We start from the raw sequence: 19,973 nt of genomic DNA on the forward strand, positions 1-19,973 counted from the left end.
GCATAATGGTAATGCACCTTCACATGTTAGTATTATAACCACGTGTACCTAACTTCCACTCTGCTCAGCAGTGGTTGGCACCACCCCACTATGAATGGAGTCTGCGTGCATTCAGCAAGACACACAGCCTCTTTCGCAGAGAAAGGGGAAAAAAGCAGGGGCTGGAAGTGTAGCCAACAGCCCATAGAGTGAAGCAGCGCAAACCCAAACGGGAGCCCTTTGCAAATCGCTGTGGAATGCTGACATGGAGAATCGGCTGGCGAGGTCATCTGGAGGTTATGTGTGGGCAGTAGCTTGGGTCTGCATGCCCTTTCCACCTCGCGCTATGCATCACACAGAAAGGCAACGAGAACAGCATGTGTATGTGTGTGTCTGTGTGTGTGTGCACTGAGAGAAGCTGCAAGCCACGTGAATGGGAAATCAGCATGCTGTATGCTCTATCCTAGTGCGCACGCTGAAACCCACTGCCATGGCCGCTCAGATCTCAACATATGTTTGGAGGATCTATTTATGGAAGGAAGAAACCCACATTTCAAAGTTAGCTGCAGCACAAATTATCCATCTTGGGTTGATTACTAGCACGGGCAACCATGTCCATTTTCATTGCACTGCAGCAAAGCCCGCCTCGTACACGTATTTCTTGTTGGTTAGTCTTTACAGATCTATGTATGGCTAGTATTGGCTACAATTACATAGTTGAAATGATCTACTAGAGATTTCTTGGATTCTTTTCTTTGTAAATGCGATACAGTATATTCATACAACATTCAAGTTGATGGAATAATGGTCAATCCATAGGACCTATACTTTATGCCTGGAGAAGAACAGCATACATTTCTGAATCCAGTCAAATTACGAGCTGGTTACAAGTGGAAATGTACAAGTTGTAGGTCTACATGCTATTGCTAATGCATAATAAACAGCAACAGAATTTCTTTGGAAAAATTCACTAGAAAATACAGTAACTCTTCCACAATTATGACTTTACATATAGGCCTACTACTGTGGTAGTGTAAAAGTGGAAATTTTTGTGCATTTTGCCCAACATGAAACTAGCATTTTATGACAAACTGTTTTACAAAGGCCTACGAATACTATCTTATGTCTTGATTCTGCGGAATTGAAAATTAATTCATCATGTTAAAAAAAAAAACACACACGACAAGGTTATAACTAAACCACAATGTCATGCAAGTGATATTTCAGAAACGAAGTAAAAAATCAAATGACTGTAAAATAGTATCTAATACATTATTTCTCTGAACATATAGGCCTAAGGATTTTCAAACTTCTTTTATGCTCTTCCTTTTTCTCACTACAAAGTTCCTCTTTGACAGGGGTACTTTAGCTACACAGCTAGAGTAGAAAACTACAATTACTCTAGCCAAAATGTGTTTTCAAGATCAGAGCAAACCATTCTACTTTCAGACAGCAGAAAAATACAGTATGAAACCAAGCAACCAATATACTAGAGCAACTGGCATGGTTTCCTGTTTCCTCCGAGTTCATCACATGTTCAAATCTCGGCAGGTATTGCGCAACTGATCTGACAGGCTGCAGGTGTCTTTCACAAGATTTATCCCCACAGGGCATAGCTAAACATAGCCAGCAGTCATGAGCTGACACTCTTACCAGTCACAACAACCTGCAAACTGCACATTTGAAAGTGCGGAAATCAACCTGGAAGCATCATTATCACCGAGCCTTACATACACGCTTCTTCTTCTTCTTTTTATAAAAACAGAATTGGCAGATGAGGAACCATCTATAAAGTCAAGGAAGTTTTATTTTAGTTAAAGGTGTTGAAAAGTAGGTTTCTCTAACTTTTTTCCAAAGCACTTTTTTTAAGTATCATCCATCTTTAAAGAGGTTCTTTTTCAGTAATTGAATTTGTCATCTCTCTTCGCACCGACAACCAACTTGACTCAGCTGCAACTCATGACTACACATGATGTACATGTAGAACAAAATAAAGATATACTGCTTTCCAATTCCAATGAACATGAAATGAATGTCTTGCTCCAGCGAGATGCAACACGTCACAAACCTTGTCCAAATTTTGGACGCAAGATGTGTAGACCTATACTGTATGCCAAAACACAGCCATGTGGAAACACTATTAAACATGTGGAGGGACAAGAGTTTCAAAACAGTCAGATCAACTACTACTGTACATCAAGTCATGAGCAAACAGGCCACATGGCTCAGAACCGTGAAGTGCAAAGGAAATGGTTCATTTTCAGGCTGTGTCGTAGCACTCAACTTAAAACCCACCCACACGCCAGCAAAACAAAGTCTCAGACAGCTTTAGAAGGTTGGAAATCACGCACTGTGTAAAGCCAACTGCTGATCTCCACAGATGGATCTTATGAGAGTGGTAAATGCTAACCGTCACACCGACAAGGGGTTAGACAAGGTTACATACTTGGCTGTCTTGAGGTAGTAGTAGGAGAGATATAAGCTGAGAAAGAGAGAATGAAAGAGAGAGGGACACAGAACCAGATTCGCGACTATCAGACAGTGTGACACAGTGGGAAGTTTGCACTTTGCATTTCATTTGAGGTTCGCCCTGGCATCAATTTACAGGGCGAACAAAAAGAGCTCAGTGTTAGCAACCTGGGTGGATTTGACAACTTCAAACACTAGGACAGAGCTTTCACATAGTTGCAGTGGGACAGAGGCCTAATGCCTGCTAATGCCACTTTATATTTTCTTTAATAAATCAATTCTTGAATACTGAATTCCAAAATTTTGAAAAGATTTAGATGGCAGAATGTAACACCAGATATATCACTCTTTTGTTTAAATGATCCATTCTTCAAAATGAATACCAATGACATTCAATCTCGTCTTGTATACTGTAACTATATTATAAAAATGGCATCAAACATGTTTCATGTTGACCAACAAAACATTAGTTCTTGTACAATGCACTTTCATTCTTCTGAAAATGAAATGTTTTAGAAAATGTACTGTATTTATTCCTGCCACTGAATTTATGTACTATGAACTGCCATATTTTCGCACGATCATTTTTCGCACTGAGTGGCTAAAGAACATATTCGCGGGTTTTTTAATTGCACAACTGTCAACCCATTTAATATATGCAGAAAATATTGTGAAGATATTTTTGCAGGTTTTAGAATTTGTGGTAGCCAAAAGTAGTGCGAAATACGCAACAATTAATGCACTGTGAAAATTTGTGCGTTTACAGTATTGTGTCACTACACTTTGTAACCCCCCTCCCCCTCCCTGCCTCCCTGCCCCCCGCAAGTAATATAGAAGGATTTATAGAACATTGTCACATGTAAAATTCTGGGGTGACAAGCAACTACTCACCAACTTTAATAAACACATTTAGATGGTGAAACCTGCACAATGTACATTGCACATGTTACATCTACAGCAATTGCTAGCAAATGTCACACAACTACATGTGTATGATATTTGGCCTCAATCTTGCGACTACCATGATGTACCCGAGGATGATGTCATACTTACTCACCACCTATGAGATTTAGATGGGCATCATACAATGATACCTGGAAAAAATATGTGTGTTGTAAATGAATAAATAAATGAATAAGTAAATGAATAAGTAAGTATTAAAGTAAATAAATAAATAAATAAACAAATAAATAAATAGATAGATAGATAAATAAATAAATAAATAAATAAATAAATAAATAAATAAATAAATAAATAAATAAATAAATAAATAAATAAATAAATAAAACCTCCAGCAACACTTCATGGCAGAGGCACTAAAAAATCAGCAGTGTTCAGATCCAGAAAATAAACTGTAGAAACAGGAGCAAAGAAAACATTTTAAATCTACCGATACATGTAGCCTATTATCAACGCAACAAGATGGTTTCCTGACCACACTGCACTTGCAGCTCTTGCGTCTGGACTGTATAGGAGTCTTTTTCATCTCATTTATGCACTCCCTTCACTCATTCAAACCTCTGTTTACCCCTGCATGCCTGTAGATACTGAAAAGCAGAATGGTTGGTTGTGTGTGTAGTACCTCATTAGCCATCACTTGATCAGTTCCCCACGTGTTAGGATCTGCTTATTGAATAACCTCTGCTACTCCCAGTAAGAAAGACAGAGAGAGATAGAGAGGACCAACACACTGAATTGTCTCGGTAAGTACACTACATCAATCATCAATGTCATTTCTTTTTGTTTTCCCGCAATACTGCAACAGTTATTAATACGCAGTGGAACCAGACTTTAAAAATCCATACTTCTATGGACTTTGTTGCGATGGTTGTCACTCGCTTTGATACAACAAAGCCAGGCCATGAGGCTGAATTTGACAGTTATAGAAGAACCATGACAGCCATGACAACTTCGATGTTCACAAGCCAATGACCATGTGATACTAAAGCGCATCAGTCCACCATCGATGGCATGGGACTTACTTGACCTTGAATGAAACCTTTAATACTTGAGCTGAAATGCACGAAACATATCCTTCACATGAAATAACTTCTATCATCATTTCATTTTTTAAATCCCTTTTTGATGAAAACTTTCATCCATACTTGTACATATTCACAAGTGTCATGAAAGTTGAATTCATAATGGGAATTCATAATGGAGCTTGGTGTTCCGTACTTTTGGACTGGAATGAAGGGAAGCCTGACCCAGTACAAATGTATGCTACGATAACTAACCCAAAGAAAAATCCATGAAAGTGCACAGAACTTACAGTATTATACTGTGCTTAAAGATTGTAAATATTTCACACATGGATAACTTCAGATATCACAAGACATTTGCAGCATCATGGAAAGATTCATTTTTTCCCCCTCATCTTTGTTTTCTTTTTTCACTAATCATCCCAGTAATCCCTGAACATTATAATTTGTCATAAATGTTATCTATTATTATAAAATGGGTTCAAGAATGTAGCCAATAGGAAGCGCTGAAATGAGACACACCTCCTTCCTTTACTTCAGTACAAATGCACTGCCTGTAATCCTATGGTAGATTGCCGATCGTCTGTGCGCGCGGCGGCTCCTTTGATGAATTGCATGCATACGCGCTGTCAATCCTGTAAACAACTTCTAGTTCGGGCTGCCGGCCGGCCGGCCTGTCTTCCCTTAACTGTGCATAACATGTGTGGCGCGGCGTACGTACATACGCGTATACTATACGTACACTTTGTACAGTACAGTAGACCAAGCGTTATGGGACCGGACGCGTACATGGAGTCACTTTGAAGAGCAAATCCAACGATTTAGCAGGTTAATTCTCACGCCGTTTTCAGAGTATGTTGTCTAGTAGGCCTATATGAGGAGTCTATATCAAGTCTTTAAGGGCAATTCCGCGGTTAGTAACGTTACATTTGAACAAATTCAGATATTTGTTTTTACTACTAAATTACCATTTATTCATTTCAAGTCAAAATTATGTCAAAAACATGTTCATCCTTCCCAGGTTTATGATACAGAAAAGAATGAATACAATCCATGAAATATTAGAATTGCTATGGCAGCTTAAAGGGCTGGTTAGTAACGTTACGAAAAAAGGACATGACAAAAAAATCAATGTCTTGTAACAAAAAGTGTGCAAAAATTCAAGTTACTTCAAACAAAGTGTTGCATTAATTTTAATTATTGCATCATGACAAATGTTCACACAAAGTTTTTGAGCAGTTCGACCAATTATTTTTTAGCTAGACCCCCAAAAGCATGGTTAGTAACGTTACAGTTAGTAACGTTACATTTGTCCGGAGTAATTCCGCAGGTCATTTCACCCTTTTGTAATTGACAAAATGTCACATGACTTCTGGAGTATTTAAATGTATTCATCTTTTACCCATTAGCAGAACTTTGAGGAAAAAATTTTAAAGGAACCCACTGTAATTTGCATTTAAGTGAATTTCAGCATCCCCAGTCCCACATGTACATTTTAAATGATGGTTTTAGATCTCGCGAAATCAATAAATACGAAAAATAAAATCTACTGAATTTCAAAGACCTTAATGATTGGTGAACATCCATGGCATTAGTTGGTACCTAAATTAAAGAGTAAGATAAAGAGGCACATTTCTTTTATCCATGTCATGTCCACCTAACTGCGGAATTGCCCTTAAGGTAAAGGGTGCATATTCTATGTAAAATAAGTAAGTTTTCATGCGGGAACTTAAGTGTCCGGAAACCCAACCCCCATTATACTTATACTGTATGTGCGGGACTTCCGCGAGTGCGACGTGCGTAAATGTTTGGGACGAACATCTTCAGACGTCTTGACCCACAAAGGTACGTGAAAAACGCTGAAAAATGATGTTAGTTTTCGAATTTTCGACCCATTTTATAAAACAAATGATGCACAGGATTATTTCGTGGCGTTAGTGGAGGCGTAGCTCACTCTTGGGTATTTACAATGTAGTGCAACATGCACTCGGCTTCGCCTCGTGCATGTTTCACAATTGTAAATACCCTCGAGTGCACCACACCTACACTAACACACTCTATCCTGTGCATCATTTGTATAGCAATACAATGTACACATATCTGCCTCACAAGATTGTATTATGTTTTGATTTCTTAATAAAAAATACACAGAAATTGCAGGCCCCGAACTTGCCACTGGCTAAATTTTCACTGAATTGCTTTTCAGACAGAAGAGAATCTCACATGTGAGAGCAAATTCTTTAAATTGACACAAATGCATAAAGGAGTGCCATGTTTTGAATATCCATCGACAAATCACACCATTAGTGTACTGACAAACAGGTATTTCATGGGGTTTTTTTTCTTGCATTGAACCCCACCCCCTCCCCCCCCCCAAAAAAAAAAAAAAATGCTTGTGGCTTCAAAAATACCTGCCACCTACCTTCAGGGTGATCTTGCAAATGAAAGCACTGATTTGCTCTAGCTTCCCAACTGGAAAATGTACATAATGTACTGTATTGAAGCTCCAATTGATCACTGAAATGTTTATCCTTTGATATCAATTTGATACTTCAATCCACACTAGCCCCTTTTCAGCAGTTTTACGTGACATAAACACACTAATGGTGATTGTAAGTAGTTCACTTCGTTTCAATTACTTTGAAACTGATCATTTTTTATAGCTACATTGTCTAGATGAAAGCCCATATTGACCAATCAAAACCTCATCTAGGATCATGTATTCGAGTCAGCTGGCTTTATCCTTACCACATTAAAAACACGAGAACATCACAGGGGTACAGTAGTTTGCACAATGCAATAACCTCCAAAAAATGAATAAATAAATAAGAGGGGCAGGAGAGAATAGGCATGAACACAGTAAAATGAGTTTGTATGAAAATTGCTTCAAACTTCATTATACCAGTTATAAACTTTTGCATCCACCATCAACCACTCAACTCCTCTCCCCCCCCCCCCCCCCACTAAACACTCACAAATCGCGGATAAATCCCACAATTCCAAATTTCCTTGCCAGCAAACAACTAGTGACTAGGGGTGTGTTGATCTAAAAATTTTCTGAGGCAGAATCACCATCCTAAACACGTTTGAGGCATTTTCCGGGGTTAGATAAATGCAACCATGTTTTCAAACGCGTTTAGAAATTATGCCGTTTTGAAATGCGTTTGAGACCACGATCGCTTTTCTACGAGTAGATAAACGCAATGCCGTTTTGAAACACATCTATATCTCAAGGTCAACTCCCAGCTGTTTCCTGTTGCATTTTCTACATGTACCCATTATTTGTGTGTGAATGATGAGGCATGTATGGTGGTATGCAGTTGATCTTTACTTCCTAGGTTGAACGGCGCAAAGCAGCTGTGCAGTGACAACACCTGAATCGTGATTGTATGATGGTTAAATAAACGCTGCACCCCGAGAATTGCGTTTCACACCACGTTCGCAAACACCGTTCCAAACACGTTTTGAAACGTGATTCTCTCTCTCCAGTTAGATAAATGCAGCCTTGAAAACATAATGCATCACAGTCTGAGTAAAGCTCTTCTGTAACAGGTATGATTTTAGAATAAAGACAGCTGATGAGGTACTGAATGTTAGAGGGCCATTGTGAATTTTGAAGCAATGGGTCTCAAACTACCATGATATGGCATCAGGCCAAAATATCCCCTGATGTACTGTCACTGGAGTTGGCAAAGTACTTGGCTTTTGAAGTTTAATATGTCAACCATGAAGGTGATTTATGCCCTGTGTACATGGCAGTGTTTACATCTGTTGTGAATAGTCACACATCAATGTCCTACATACACATGTATCCACTTTCACAGAAGACCAGATATTGCACTGCCGGAGAAATACAATGAACAGTTCATATTCTGCATCGTCCTTTCACAAGATGGGAGGAAAAAAGCAAGATAACTAAATAGTGATTTATCAAATACTGAGAAGGACCATCTCCCTCTAGTTTTCCTTTAAAAAAAATAAACATATGAATAAAGATCAATCCTATGGGAGTGTATCATGTCTGTTTGGTGTTGCCCTTTGTAAAAATAAAAAATAAAATAATAATAAGATTACATGTATGTTCACCCCCTTATCATAAGGGGGTATGTTCACGCAAAGGTAAAAAGTCTGCAAGCTTTGAGTTTGTTGCAATTTAATCCTAGCAACCACACCTTTGTCTCTCACATGCAATGGAAAAAGAACTACAAAAGTGTGGTTGCTACAATCACAAAGTGCAGCAACTCAATGAAAAGCCTACAAGCTTTGTTGAGTTTGAGTTGTTACACTTTATAATTGTAGCAACTACCCCTTTTGTCTCTCACACACTATAGTATAGCAAAGAGTACAAAAGTGACCCATCACAAGCCTTTGCTGGCAAAAGGTCACTACATACTGGTACCTTCTGGCTTTCCTCGGGACTGATGGCTCCACTTTGATGTGTCCTCCTTGTAGGTGATAACCTGTTGGGGTATTAAAGCAAACCGACATAAAAATGCAGGTATGGTCTATGTCTTTACTCAAAGATTATTGGCTGCACAGAGCCTCATCAATTCAATGTCAGGATACATTTCAGGCTGAAATACACATCCAACATTTAATTCTATGTTAGTTTACAGTCCTGGATATCATGGTACATACATGTAATCATTTCAACTGATACAGTAGTGACTCATTATTTGATCAATTCACTGCATTCAAATCCTTACATGAAGATCAAGAGAGAATGTTAACAATTTTATTTCACTGTTTCTTCTCATGAAACTAAAATTTTACAACCAAAATCTCAGAGAAGTTGTAATGTGTATTACAGCAATAAAATTACATGGTAAAGGGTCGATTTTTGGCCGTTTTCAAGTGGCAATCTTGGAGTTTGTTGTCCTTAAGGTCAAGGTCACATTCAGCTCACTCTGTCAAAGTTCAATCTTTGATCTGACTTAGAAAAGTCTTTAAGAATTCTTAGAATTGAATACATGAATTATTTCTACCTGGCATCAAATTATTTCTACACTGATTAACATCCATGCGATACTTGGAATATTACTGCTTGCGCGAAGTGTTACTCCATGTCCCCAAGTTTACTTTGTGCATTAGTGCAAAACGTGTTCACTTTTTCAGGCTAACTATTTTGGAATTGACATCATACACAAAAGATTTCAATATGATCTGACAATCAATCATACAAACCCTATTATTATTCTGTTTTCCTTTGAATATGATACTGACCTGATTCTTTCACAAGAGAATACAGAATCTGTTTATTCACAAAACAAATACTCTACAAACTTAAACTCGAGTAAAACTCATTATTTCATGAATACGGTTGGGCATTAATATAGATTTCATAACAGACTTCATGAGGCACAGGGAACCATGTTACCCTTACGGCCAAGTACAAAAAGAAAGTAGTTTCTTGTCCAGACTTTTGGAGAGAGGTGATGAGGGAGGTCCTTAGTATTTGATATAATATCTTACTATTTTTCTGATCTGAAGCCGCTGCATACATAAGCAATTTCAAGCTAGTGCAAGGCGCTAGTGAAGTTTTGCACCTTCTCAAACAATGATTTTCAGGTATGCACAAATCAACCCTGAACATTTCACAACCTAAAATACTCTACAAAGTCAGGTAAAAGGTTAAATATTTGCACTACTGCATGTGTACGGGAATACCGCGACTGACTGTTTCCAAGGAATACAGCACAGAGCATTCAATTCAAGCAATCCAGTTGTACCAACTACTGTGTAGTGTTTTTATGTCTTCTACCGGACTTTGCAGATTCAAAAGCAAATTGTGAACTGGTATCAGGGTGTGAAATATTAACAGTAAGTTTGTACATGTTTGGAAAGCATTTACAAGGCGATAGGAATCTACACTTGCACCTAACTAGCATGGTATAGTCGGCAAGAGTAGATCTACACCTTTGAAATCATCTGCTTTGATGCTTACATGATGTGTGAAGACATGTGTATTCACGATGTACAAACGTACACGTGCTGTGAAGCTTTCTCAAATCCACAGCGCCCCACGAGCATCAGCCCACAGTACAGCAGCCGGTTTGTGACACTCTCACCCAGCAGTACACGAAAGTAGATACGCATTATTAGAGATTCTAATGCAATATGTACATGACATCACAACCGGTAGAAGAATATTTTGGGCACCCGAAATAACAAATCTTTAAAAAAAAAAAAAAAAGTTGTACAGAAACTCAAAAAGATGCAAACAAGGACAAGGAAAACAAATTTGGGATAATTTCATTGCCACTTTTACAAATGGTAAATAGTTTTTTTTTTTTTAATAAAAAAAAATTGATGTGGCACCAAATTCTGATGCATGCGAGGACGAGAAACTACTTTCTCTTTTACTTGGCCTTACACTTGTCACTAACAACCTTGAGAGATTACATTGTAAGTACTGTACTTTTTGAGAAATATTAATGGCATAATTTACCATTTGCAGAAAAATACAGATCTCTCGTTGTATTTTAGGCTTTATTGCGAACATTTTATATTGTAGGATGTTCTGTGGTACAACAGACCAAAGCATGCATTAAATGTCATATCTTGACTACCGGTATTCTTAAAATCACTGTTCCCAAAGGTAAACAAGATTATATACTTTTTTTAATGAAATATTAAGTTCTAGAAATTCTCTTTACATTGCTCCACTTACTAGTGTTAAAATCAAGAACTGCCCTCTAGTCTTACCCAGCGATAAAAGCACTTACAATCATAGCGTATCTAAAACTCTACAAATTGATAACTCTTTAACAGATTGTCTAACTTCCCTCAAACTCAGTGCACGCATGCATGTTGCATTCATGTGGGGATCAGATTCAAAGTTAAAGGGATCATATAGTTTTGGTTGAGACTTAATTTCAGGTTTCTAACATTTTTTGGTGAGATAATGAGAAACCTCTTATGAAATATGAAAGAGCACGTAATTCCAAGAGGAATTCAACGTTTATTTGATGAAAATTGGTTTTGAAATGGCTGAGATATCCAAAACAGAGCGATTCTAGTAAGTGTGGGACCCACACTTTATTACGATCGCTTTGTTTTACTTTGTTTTTGGATGTTTCAGTCATTCCAAACCCGATTTTCATCAAATAAACTTTGAATTCCTCTTAAAATGGTATGCTCTGTACTATTTCATAAGTGTTTTGTTGGTATCTTGCAAAAAGTTAAAAGCCCAATTCTCATCTCCACCAATACTGTACCATCCCTTTAATATAGCAATCCTGGGTTTAGGGGCTAAATTATTTGAGAGCCCTTCCAACTTCAGCACATACTACGGTTCGCACTGCCACCGTTCATGAGCAATGATATCATGTCTCGTTCAGCACACTGCATGCACCGCGCCGTTTTCAAATGGAATTTTCTGGCAATTTGTGCCAGGAATATGTCATCAAAGGAGTAGTTTTGGTCGTACATGCAATTTATTTTTCATTCTCGTGGTATTATCTTAAAAATAAATTCTTGAGCGATTTATACGTGTTTTGATACTACTTTTATAATGTGCGAGTATGTGCTATGTATATGCGAGGATGTTTGAAATGCATACATGTACCCGTAGATCAATGTTCAAAATGTAAGATAATATGTTCATGTACTGTTAAATTTTGGAATCGACTTGCAAAATTTGTGAAAATAAAAACATGCAAAATGAGTGTACGGCACCCTAGTGTAGTTTAGATTCTATCATTCATATCATGGCTCATGCATATCTTTGTTTTTCTCCTTGCTTGCCCAGGGCCCCGTTGCATAAAGTTACGATCAAATGCAAGTCAAGAAGATCAAACGAAAGTCCCAAATGCTCCATTCTGATTGGTTGAAAAATCAAGTTGCGTATCATTTTCTTGACTTGCGTTTGATCACAACTAAATTTCATGCCACAGGGCCCAGGTGTAATTCATTACGCATTAAAAAAAAGGGGGGGGGGGTGAGCAAGCATACTTGCACACTGCAATGAGCTGTTCTGGTGTCGGTTTGTGTAGGTACAATTTTGTAGCTGTGCTTGGCATCCCTGACCTGCTGACAGTCCTTGTATGCCCCTGGCCTAGAAACGCCATTGCTATGGTCACATATTTTCAACTTCACCTGTATTCTGTCTGGGTCAACATGTCACTCAGACCGACTGACATGGGTTAAGTTGGGCAATCGATCTCTAGTTCTCAGTGTAATTCTGGTCCATCTTTCAGCTTGCTTTCGGCTTTCGTCTGCGCTCACACATCGTCACTCATTTCCGTTTTGTCGGCGGCATACATGCGGCCATTCATTCCACATGCTCAGTGAGGAAATTGCTCCACGAGCGCACTCCATCATACAACGCAATTGCATGCTACACAAACCTGCACACGCTTGTAGCGCACGTGTGGTTGCAGAGAATAGACTCTGGAACACATGCATGCTGGTTTTAAATCACTCAAAAACTCGGTATGACAACATTGATTTACCGTCATATACAATGGATGATTACGATAAATCAATCGATAGCTATGTCATCTGGTTTTTCTAAAAAATCTCTCTGTTGATATATCAAAAATTAGTGTATACATTCACTTACCGTTCAACTTTTCGATGGCCTTTTCAACTAACTCTTCGTTGGAGACGTCCACAAACGCGAACCCATTTTTCTTCAATAGGATCTCCTGGACAGGGACATCGTGTTCTTCGAAGAGTTTTCGTAGCTCATCTTCAGTTACATCGCGGCTCAATTTTCCTACGTAAAGCTTGTTCATTTTGTATGATTTGTTTGATTGGGATTGAACGGCAAATTATGAAATTTTGATGTGGCTCCGGTATGAGGAGAGAAGTAGTATGGGTCCAGTGGTGGGCTGATCCCTCGGCGTGTGTGAGAGAATGTATATTCTGGATCACAGATTGTTGTATAGCTAATGCATTGCTGCGCGCGCGCTGGGAGGCTGTGTGCGTGCGGCGTGGCCCGTATAATATTCTCTACGATAAAGAATGGAAACAATCATGAACACACGCGCATAAAACACATGCGCACACCATACACACTAACACACACACACACTTTATACATACATACTATCCAAACATACACGCGCTGAGAATGGTTGTGCGCGTGCTCACGCTTTCATCTACACTAGGTTACGTGCAATCGTCTGCACACTGCTGTAGATTCCCAGCAGAGATGGTACGAGGCTTGGCTATGGCAAGGGCAAGCGATCGAGGGATAGACAGAACGTTTATCTGTTTTGCACGCACGCGCGCGTTATCGGAACGTGCACGTACGTACTGGCGAAGGGAAGCTGTTTGAAGGAGAGGCAAAATGAAAAAAAAAAATGCTTCACATATTTCCTAAGGCCACGTGGTCACGACCTTCCAATAATGATTGACAAAGAGGAGATTCAGTCGCAGTCGTACCGCAATTTGATTGGTTAAAACCAAGCTTGGACTCCACCTCTCAAACAATTCATCGTCGCTTATTGGTCAACTCTCTCCTCATAAGCATAACCATGACTGGGAGGCGATCAATCTCGTAATAAATTATGCAAAAGCAGTGTATTTAAACCGAAGAACATTCCCATCTTTGCATCTCCCAAAGACATGTGTAATTGCATGTTTACATATCCACTTGTGCCAAGTAGGATTTAATACACAAAAGAACAATATACATGTACATTAACTATACAAGGGAGAGCAGGTAGTAAGATATAAAAACAAGCAATTTCTTTTTTTTTTTTTTTTTTGGGGGGGGGGTCTTTATGATATTATAATAACATCAAATCTCAGAAGAAAAGTTCATCTGATAAAACAGAGTCCAATACAAAGCATGTGTGTCATACATTTCTACTGTGTAAATTTACTGAATACAGTGTAATTGCTTATGAATGCCTTTCTCTTCTGTTTTCTACATATTTTATTCATGTAAGAAATTAAAATGATTCATGATATATATACACCTATATATATATATATATATATATATATATATATATATAAAGTCACAACAGAGGAATGCAGGGAATGCATTGATAGCCAATCTTAATGAATAATCCGAATTTTCGAGGAACCTTCCTCTTCTTCAGGGATGAAGAGGAAGGTTCCTCGAAAATTCGGATTATTCATTAAATCAAGATTGGCTATCAATGCATTCCCTGCATTCCTCTGTTGTGACTTTATTATTGCTATTTCTAGTACTGCCAATACGCGGAACAACTACAATGTTTATATATATATATTTATATATATATATATATATATATATATATATATACAGCCTGTATATATATATATATATGTTATCAATAATAGAACAGATCTCAAGAAATGGGCATGAATCACGCAGTCAATACAGACAATTTAATTGAAGAACACACATTTTTTCGTTCTCCCTATCCCTTTGTGAAGTGATTATGATTTTGAGAGAATATCAGGTCATGTTCTTCAAATAGATTGTTAGTATTGACAGCATGATGCACACGCATTTCTGGAGTTCTGTTCTATTGTTAGTAATATTATTTGACCAACACATGGACTATACGAATTACTTAACATACTTAACTTACTGTACACCCATGTATGTGTATATGTATGGGTGTGTATGTTTGTGGGTGTTAATAAAATATCCTTATACCCATTTCAATTCAGCTCTCTACACATTCCTCTGCTCCTTGTAATGAGATGAAAAGGAGCTCAAATCTAACATGAGAAAATGTAAATGGCGCAAGTTATAAGTACTTTTATTCTATTCTTAAATCCAGATGTAACAGTAGAAAAAAAAATTGAAATTGGGTGTATATGTAGATTATATGTATAGGGCTCCTCACTAATTTTTTTTTTTTGTGGCCCGATGAGGCCACCAAAATCATCAATTTCAAATTTTTGGTGGGCCGAAAAAAAGACAATAAAAAACATTAACTCACTGCCTACATTTATGCATTTATGGCGCAAAAAGTTACAAATTTATTAACATAGGGCTCCTACTTTAAAAAAAAAAATGTTGGTGGCCCGAGGCGGGCCACCAAATTTGGCTTTTTTTTGAAATTTGGTGGCCCGACTTTCATTTTTGGTGGCCCCGGGCCACCGAGCCACCGTTAGTGTCGAGCCCTGTATATATATGTATATATTTATATATATATATATATATATATATATATATATATACATTATGCATGTTATGTGTGTGTATTAATATGTGTGTTACTTGGAAAAGAAGAAACAAAACGTGTGAAGGAACATACCTCTCTATGTACTAAATTGTAGCCACATAGTATCATTTGCAACACCGTCCAATGATTTTTGATGGGTTTTTTTATACTCTATATATTGCGAGGAATCGAATTTGAATCCGGTAGATGCAATTAAAACTCTTGCATCCTTGAGGGTTTTGAGATATTCAAGATCGTGAAGATGGCGGCCTAAATGACTGTCAAAATCAATCAGATTCGGATTCACCACCCTCGATATAAGGTAAAACCAGCAATATTTTCAATTGTTTACCATTTATAAGGAAACACTTTTAATATTGGAAGTTTAGTTTTGGCCGTCATTTGGAATACAATATTTCGAAATCCTCAAGGATAAAATAGTTGCATCAATATACAGATTGGGATTCAGCAATCTCAAGCAAGTTAAATTCTACAGTTTTTTTCCCAAGTTTTCAAAATATTTATATGGTAGAATCTCACATTTTGCCATTTTATCATGGCTGTCATTTGAATGTCTCAAAACCCTCACGGATGCAAAAGTTATGTTATCGAGATTCGGTATCAAAACCTTCGAAATAATTATGGTAAAACCATCAATAAATATTGGGCGGACGGTTAAACCAAGGAGCTTCTTGGTAATAGACTGTATAGGTTGTGCCCAAAGTCTAACTTTGGCACCCAGGCTATTGAGTATATTGATGACATGAAAGAATGAAAGTCAAAATCGTCGGCACTTTTGGAATATACGGAATGTGAATTGTATATAAAAAAAATAGGAGGGAGTTACGTTTTGGTGTTTTATGTTTGTAGTATCGAAGTTTGTGTTTGCTTTTAATCTTGACGCATTATAGGCGTCTTGTGGCAATATCAAGAAGGTGTGATCAAGCACTGTCAGTACAATTCCTGGTAAATGTATAGCTTTTCAAGAGTATTTGTTGAAAGTACTGTAGATGAAGAAAAATCCGAAAATTGATATTGTTTATATTATAATGATGATAACACTAACAATAATAGTTTTTACAACAACAACAACAAATAGGTAATAGACTTATACTGATATTTTCATCATTTTCTTGAGGGGTTTTTTTTTATTATCCTTTCAATCGCATATCCCCCTCAGTTTAGTCAGGTCATGTTGTTGTGTCTCTGTTGTTTGTTCCATTTTGTCTTGATTATTGTGTTATATACTTGTAAATGAAGTAAGTATTTTTGAAGAAATTCTTGAGTGGTCCACAATACAAGCATTGCTTTTTGGTGGACCTCTCAGTTCTCTTTTTTTCCCCCTCTAAACATATAACTTTGCATTTTCCGGTATATATATATACATCATTTATCTTTATTAGTTTGTTGACTATCGTTTATTTTTCGTACTTTGTGTATACTGTATATATGTTTATGCTAGAATTCCATATTTACTTTGTGTTATGTTTTGTTGGAAGAAAAATGCTGAGAATGAAATAAATGAATTGAATTGATTTGAATTGAATTGGATTGAATTGAATCCATTTTTTGTTTGTATATTTTGAGCATAAACCCAATCTCTGCTGAAGTTCACTATCTTATTAATTTAAAAAAATAAGAAACTCTATATCCTTTCCATCACCGTAGTATAAAGTTATTACCATTCATGCAGCACTCCAAGCAACTACAAATCATGATTTTTGTTTGTATGGATAATGGGTGCTATGATATCGTATTTGCTTACTGACCAATAGATGAAAAAAGAAAATATGTGCAAATCAACATGAAATTTTTAATGAATTATTTCTAATTTGCATAATGTGATTTGACAGAGATGACTCTTTCTTGAAGTATGATATGTTTTTCTTTTTCTTTTCTTTTTGTAACGTTCCCATTTTCGTTTGAATAATGACTGTATTAATTGGATTTGAAATATAAAAATGAATCTTAACATTTGCAGAGCAGAGTTTCACTTTCCGGAGATGCTCACATCAGCAATGTTTTACGATGTCTTTGACTTCCTGCACACAAATCCCGGCCTTCCTTTTACCATTACAGTTTTGGACCCGAAATAGAATTACTGCTACTTAAATTTCAGGTGGTCATGTTAAATTGTGTTAGATTCATCATCATGCCATTTACAAAATGAACTGAGATCCTTTGTCTCAACCCAACTATATGCAGTTCACGTTTCGTATTATATGAACAAACACCACAGTAAAGTTTGTTGTTTTTGAGGGGTGTTAAAGGTCACATTGAGTCACCGATATAAGTTGTCATAATTTCAGGTTGGAGCCAAGCGAATTTTTTATTCCTATCACGATCAATATAAGTCTGATGGAACTTTTGAAGACTCACACTTTAATCTTATACCTCTTGTCTGTAGATTTAATGTGTTTTGCCAAAGCTCAAGATTTCTACGATCTGTATAGATAAAATGTCTAAACTCCCGTACAACTGCATGGCGATCTGCGAAAGTATTAGTGCAGCAATAGATAGCTTTCTGAAACATCATAGGATTTCATTCGACGTAGTGCGGGTATGCAGTTATCGTATTAGCCGACAGGTGACAAAACTATATAAGAAAGGTCAACAATAAGATCCTAACTTGCTTCTCACCAACGCACCTGGTATCAATGATGGCGGACCTCTATATAATTTCAGTACAAAGTGTTCTTTCTATAGACGTTTTTACTGTGATTGTTGCCGCTTCCTGGGTTTTTCGCTCTCCACTATGTAGGCCTATCTTCTCTCTTACTCCATTCCCTTGTCGGTGTTTCTTCTGCACCCCTCGAACAAAGAAGATATTACACGGATTGGTCATTTGGTCAGAGGAAAGCAGACCACAAAGCCTTGACACAAAGACCGCGTGACCATGTCACTGACCCTTTGTGATGGATGCTCCACCTCTGAAAACTCGGTGTACAACTCCATGAACACTGAGGGGTTCTCATGTTTGCCATTGCAGCGTAACAAAAGGGTAGGACAAGACACTTCAAATGGAACGTTGAATCTGAATTCCACCACGATTGCGATAGAAAGGACAATGAGTGTTATATCGATTAACTATATACATGAGTGATTATAGTCTCCAGCAGCAGTCGTTATGATAAAATATACGCAAACAACTTGAGGCGGCCTGCTTTTTTCCTTTTTTTTTCCTTCTTCTTCTTATTTTTAATTGGAGAAACAGTTTAAAAAAAAGAAGGAAGGAAAGAAAGAAAATACGATATTTCCCCATATTTAAGATTTGGTTTTTTTTACCATATGCATGCTACATTTAGAACAAATTCAGAGCCCTGTTGCATGAGAGTTGAGATCAAACATAAGTCAAAAAATCAAACAATATATTATGTCTCTGAATACTCAATTCTGATTTGCTGATACCTGGCTTATGTTTGATTTTCTGACTTATGTTTCATTGCAACTTTTTCTACAACAGGGCCTAGATTTGATATACTTTAGACATTTGTGGAGCCCCCTCCCCCCCCCTTTTTTTTTTAAACCTGGTAAGTGACTATCTTGCAAAATGTACTTGAACCTGTACAAGATATGCTGGGTTTTTTCTGTTGTGATCATTTTCTTTTGCACCAGTGCAAGTATATGCAAGCAGAACTGTTCTATTTGTTATTATTTAGACAGTTCTAAGTTCTGTTAATGTTTTGTAATGTTTGATTTGTAGAGGCCTATAAACCATTTATGATCCCTATGGGAAAATAAAAGTAAAACTAATTAGTAGGTCTTATGTACGTACATGTTGGTGTCACATGTGGTACCCTGTATGATAAAGTCAAATTCCATGAATTTTAGACTAATTTCCATTCATATATTCACCTTTTCTACTTTTTAGGGTTTCAGTTCAAGCGGGGGAGACCGTAAATTTCCTTGCATGTTCAAGGGAAAATATCGACCTAATTAGTGGAAGCCTTATACCTAATGAGCTGAGTTGAATCATCTGTATAGCCTTCAGCTCTCTGAATATCTGTTCAGAACCCGACATGCAAATGAAACAAGACTTAAAGCTTGGGAAAATAATTCAATTTTTCTTATAAAATCTCGAACCCCATTATTCAACAAAAACAAAAACAAAAAAAAAGATGGATTCCGAACTTCATATTGTAAAGAGCAAAGTTAAGTAAACTAGAGTAAACTAAAGTAAAATAAAAATCCAGAATATCAATTACCAATATTAGTGCATTTTGTTGTATATTCGTTGGAGTCAGCGTCATTTTGTAATAATTACACCACAGAAAATGCCCAAGCTGATACATTTTATTCTTCAAACGCTCTAAACCATGACAAGAAGGGCAAAAGAAAAGTCACCATGCATGATCTGGTCAAAGATGGTTAACATTTTTCCTTCTTGGGATTCTGCAATAAAGCCGTTCTCCATTTGCAACCGGAT

The 19,973-nt window shown here is 37.2% G+C and overlaps 1 protein-coding gene across 4 annotated transcripts in view; it reads right to left on the reverse strand.

The window, feature by feature from the left end:
• The window catches only part of LOC139709637 (insulin-like growth factor 2 mRNA-binding protein 1), a 44,984-nt gene extending 31,712 nt beyond the window's left edge, over positions 1–13,272 (reverse strand). For all 4 annotated transcript variants that reach the window (XM_071621598.1, XM_071621597.1, XM_071621599.1 and 1 more), the window contains exons 1-2: positions 12,994–13,272; positions 8,830–8,890 (exon numbers count right to left, since the gene is read on the reverse strand). In XM_071621598.1, coding sequence (XP_071477699.1) covers positions 8,830–8,890; positions 12,994–13,168 — 236 coding nt within the window. In that variant the 5' untranslated portion in view covers positions 13,169–13,272. The remainder of the gene's footprint in view (positions 1–8,829; positions 8,891–12,993) is intronic.
• Between the last annotated feature and the right edge of the window lie 6,701 nt (positions 13,273–19,973).

The sequence above is a fragment of the Diadema antillarum genome, unplaced genomic scaffold (genome assembly GCF_040938485.1).
Source record: "Diadema antillarum isolate AM-2024a unplaced genomic scaffold, OU_Dant_1.0 seq00001455_RagTag, whole genome shotgun sequence".
In the NCBI taxonomy this organism is placed as follows: Eukaryota; Metazoa; Echinodermata; class Echinoidea; order Diadematoida; family Diadematidae; genus Diadema; species Diadema antillarum.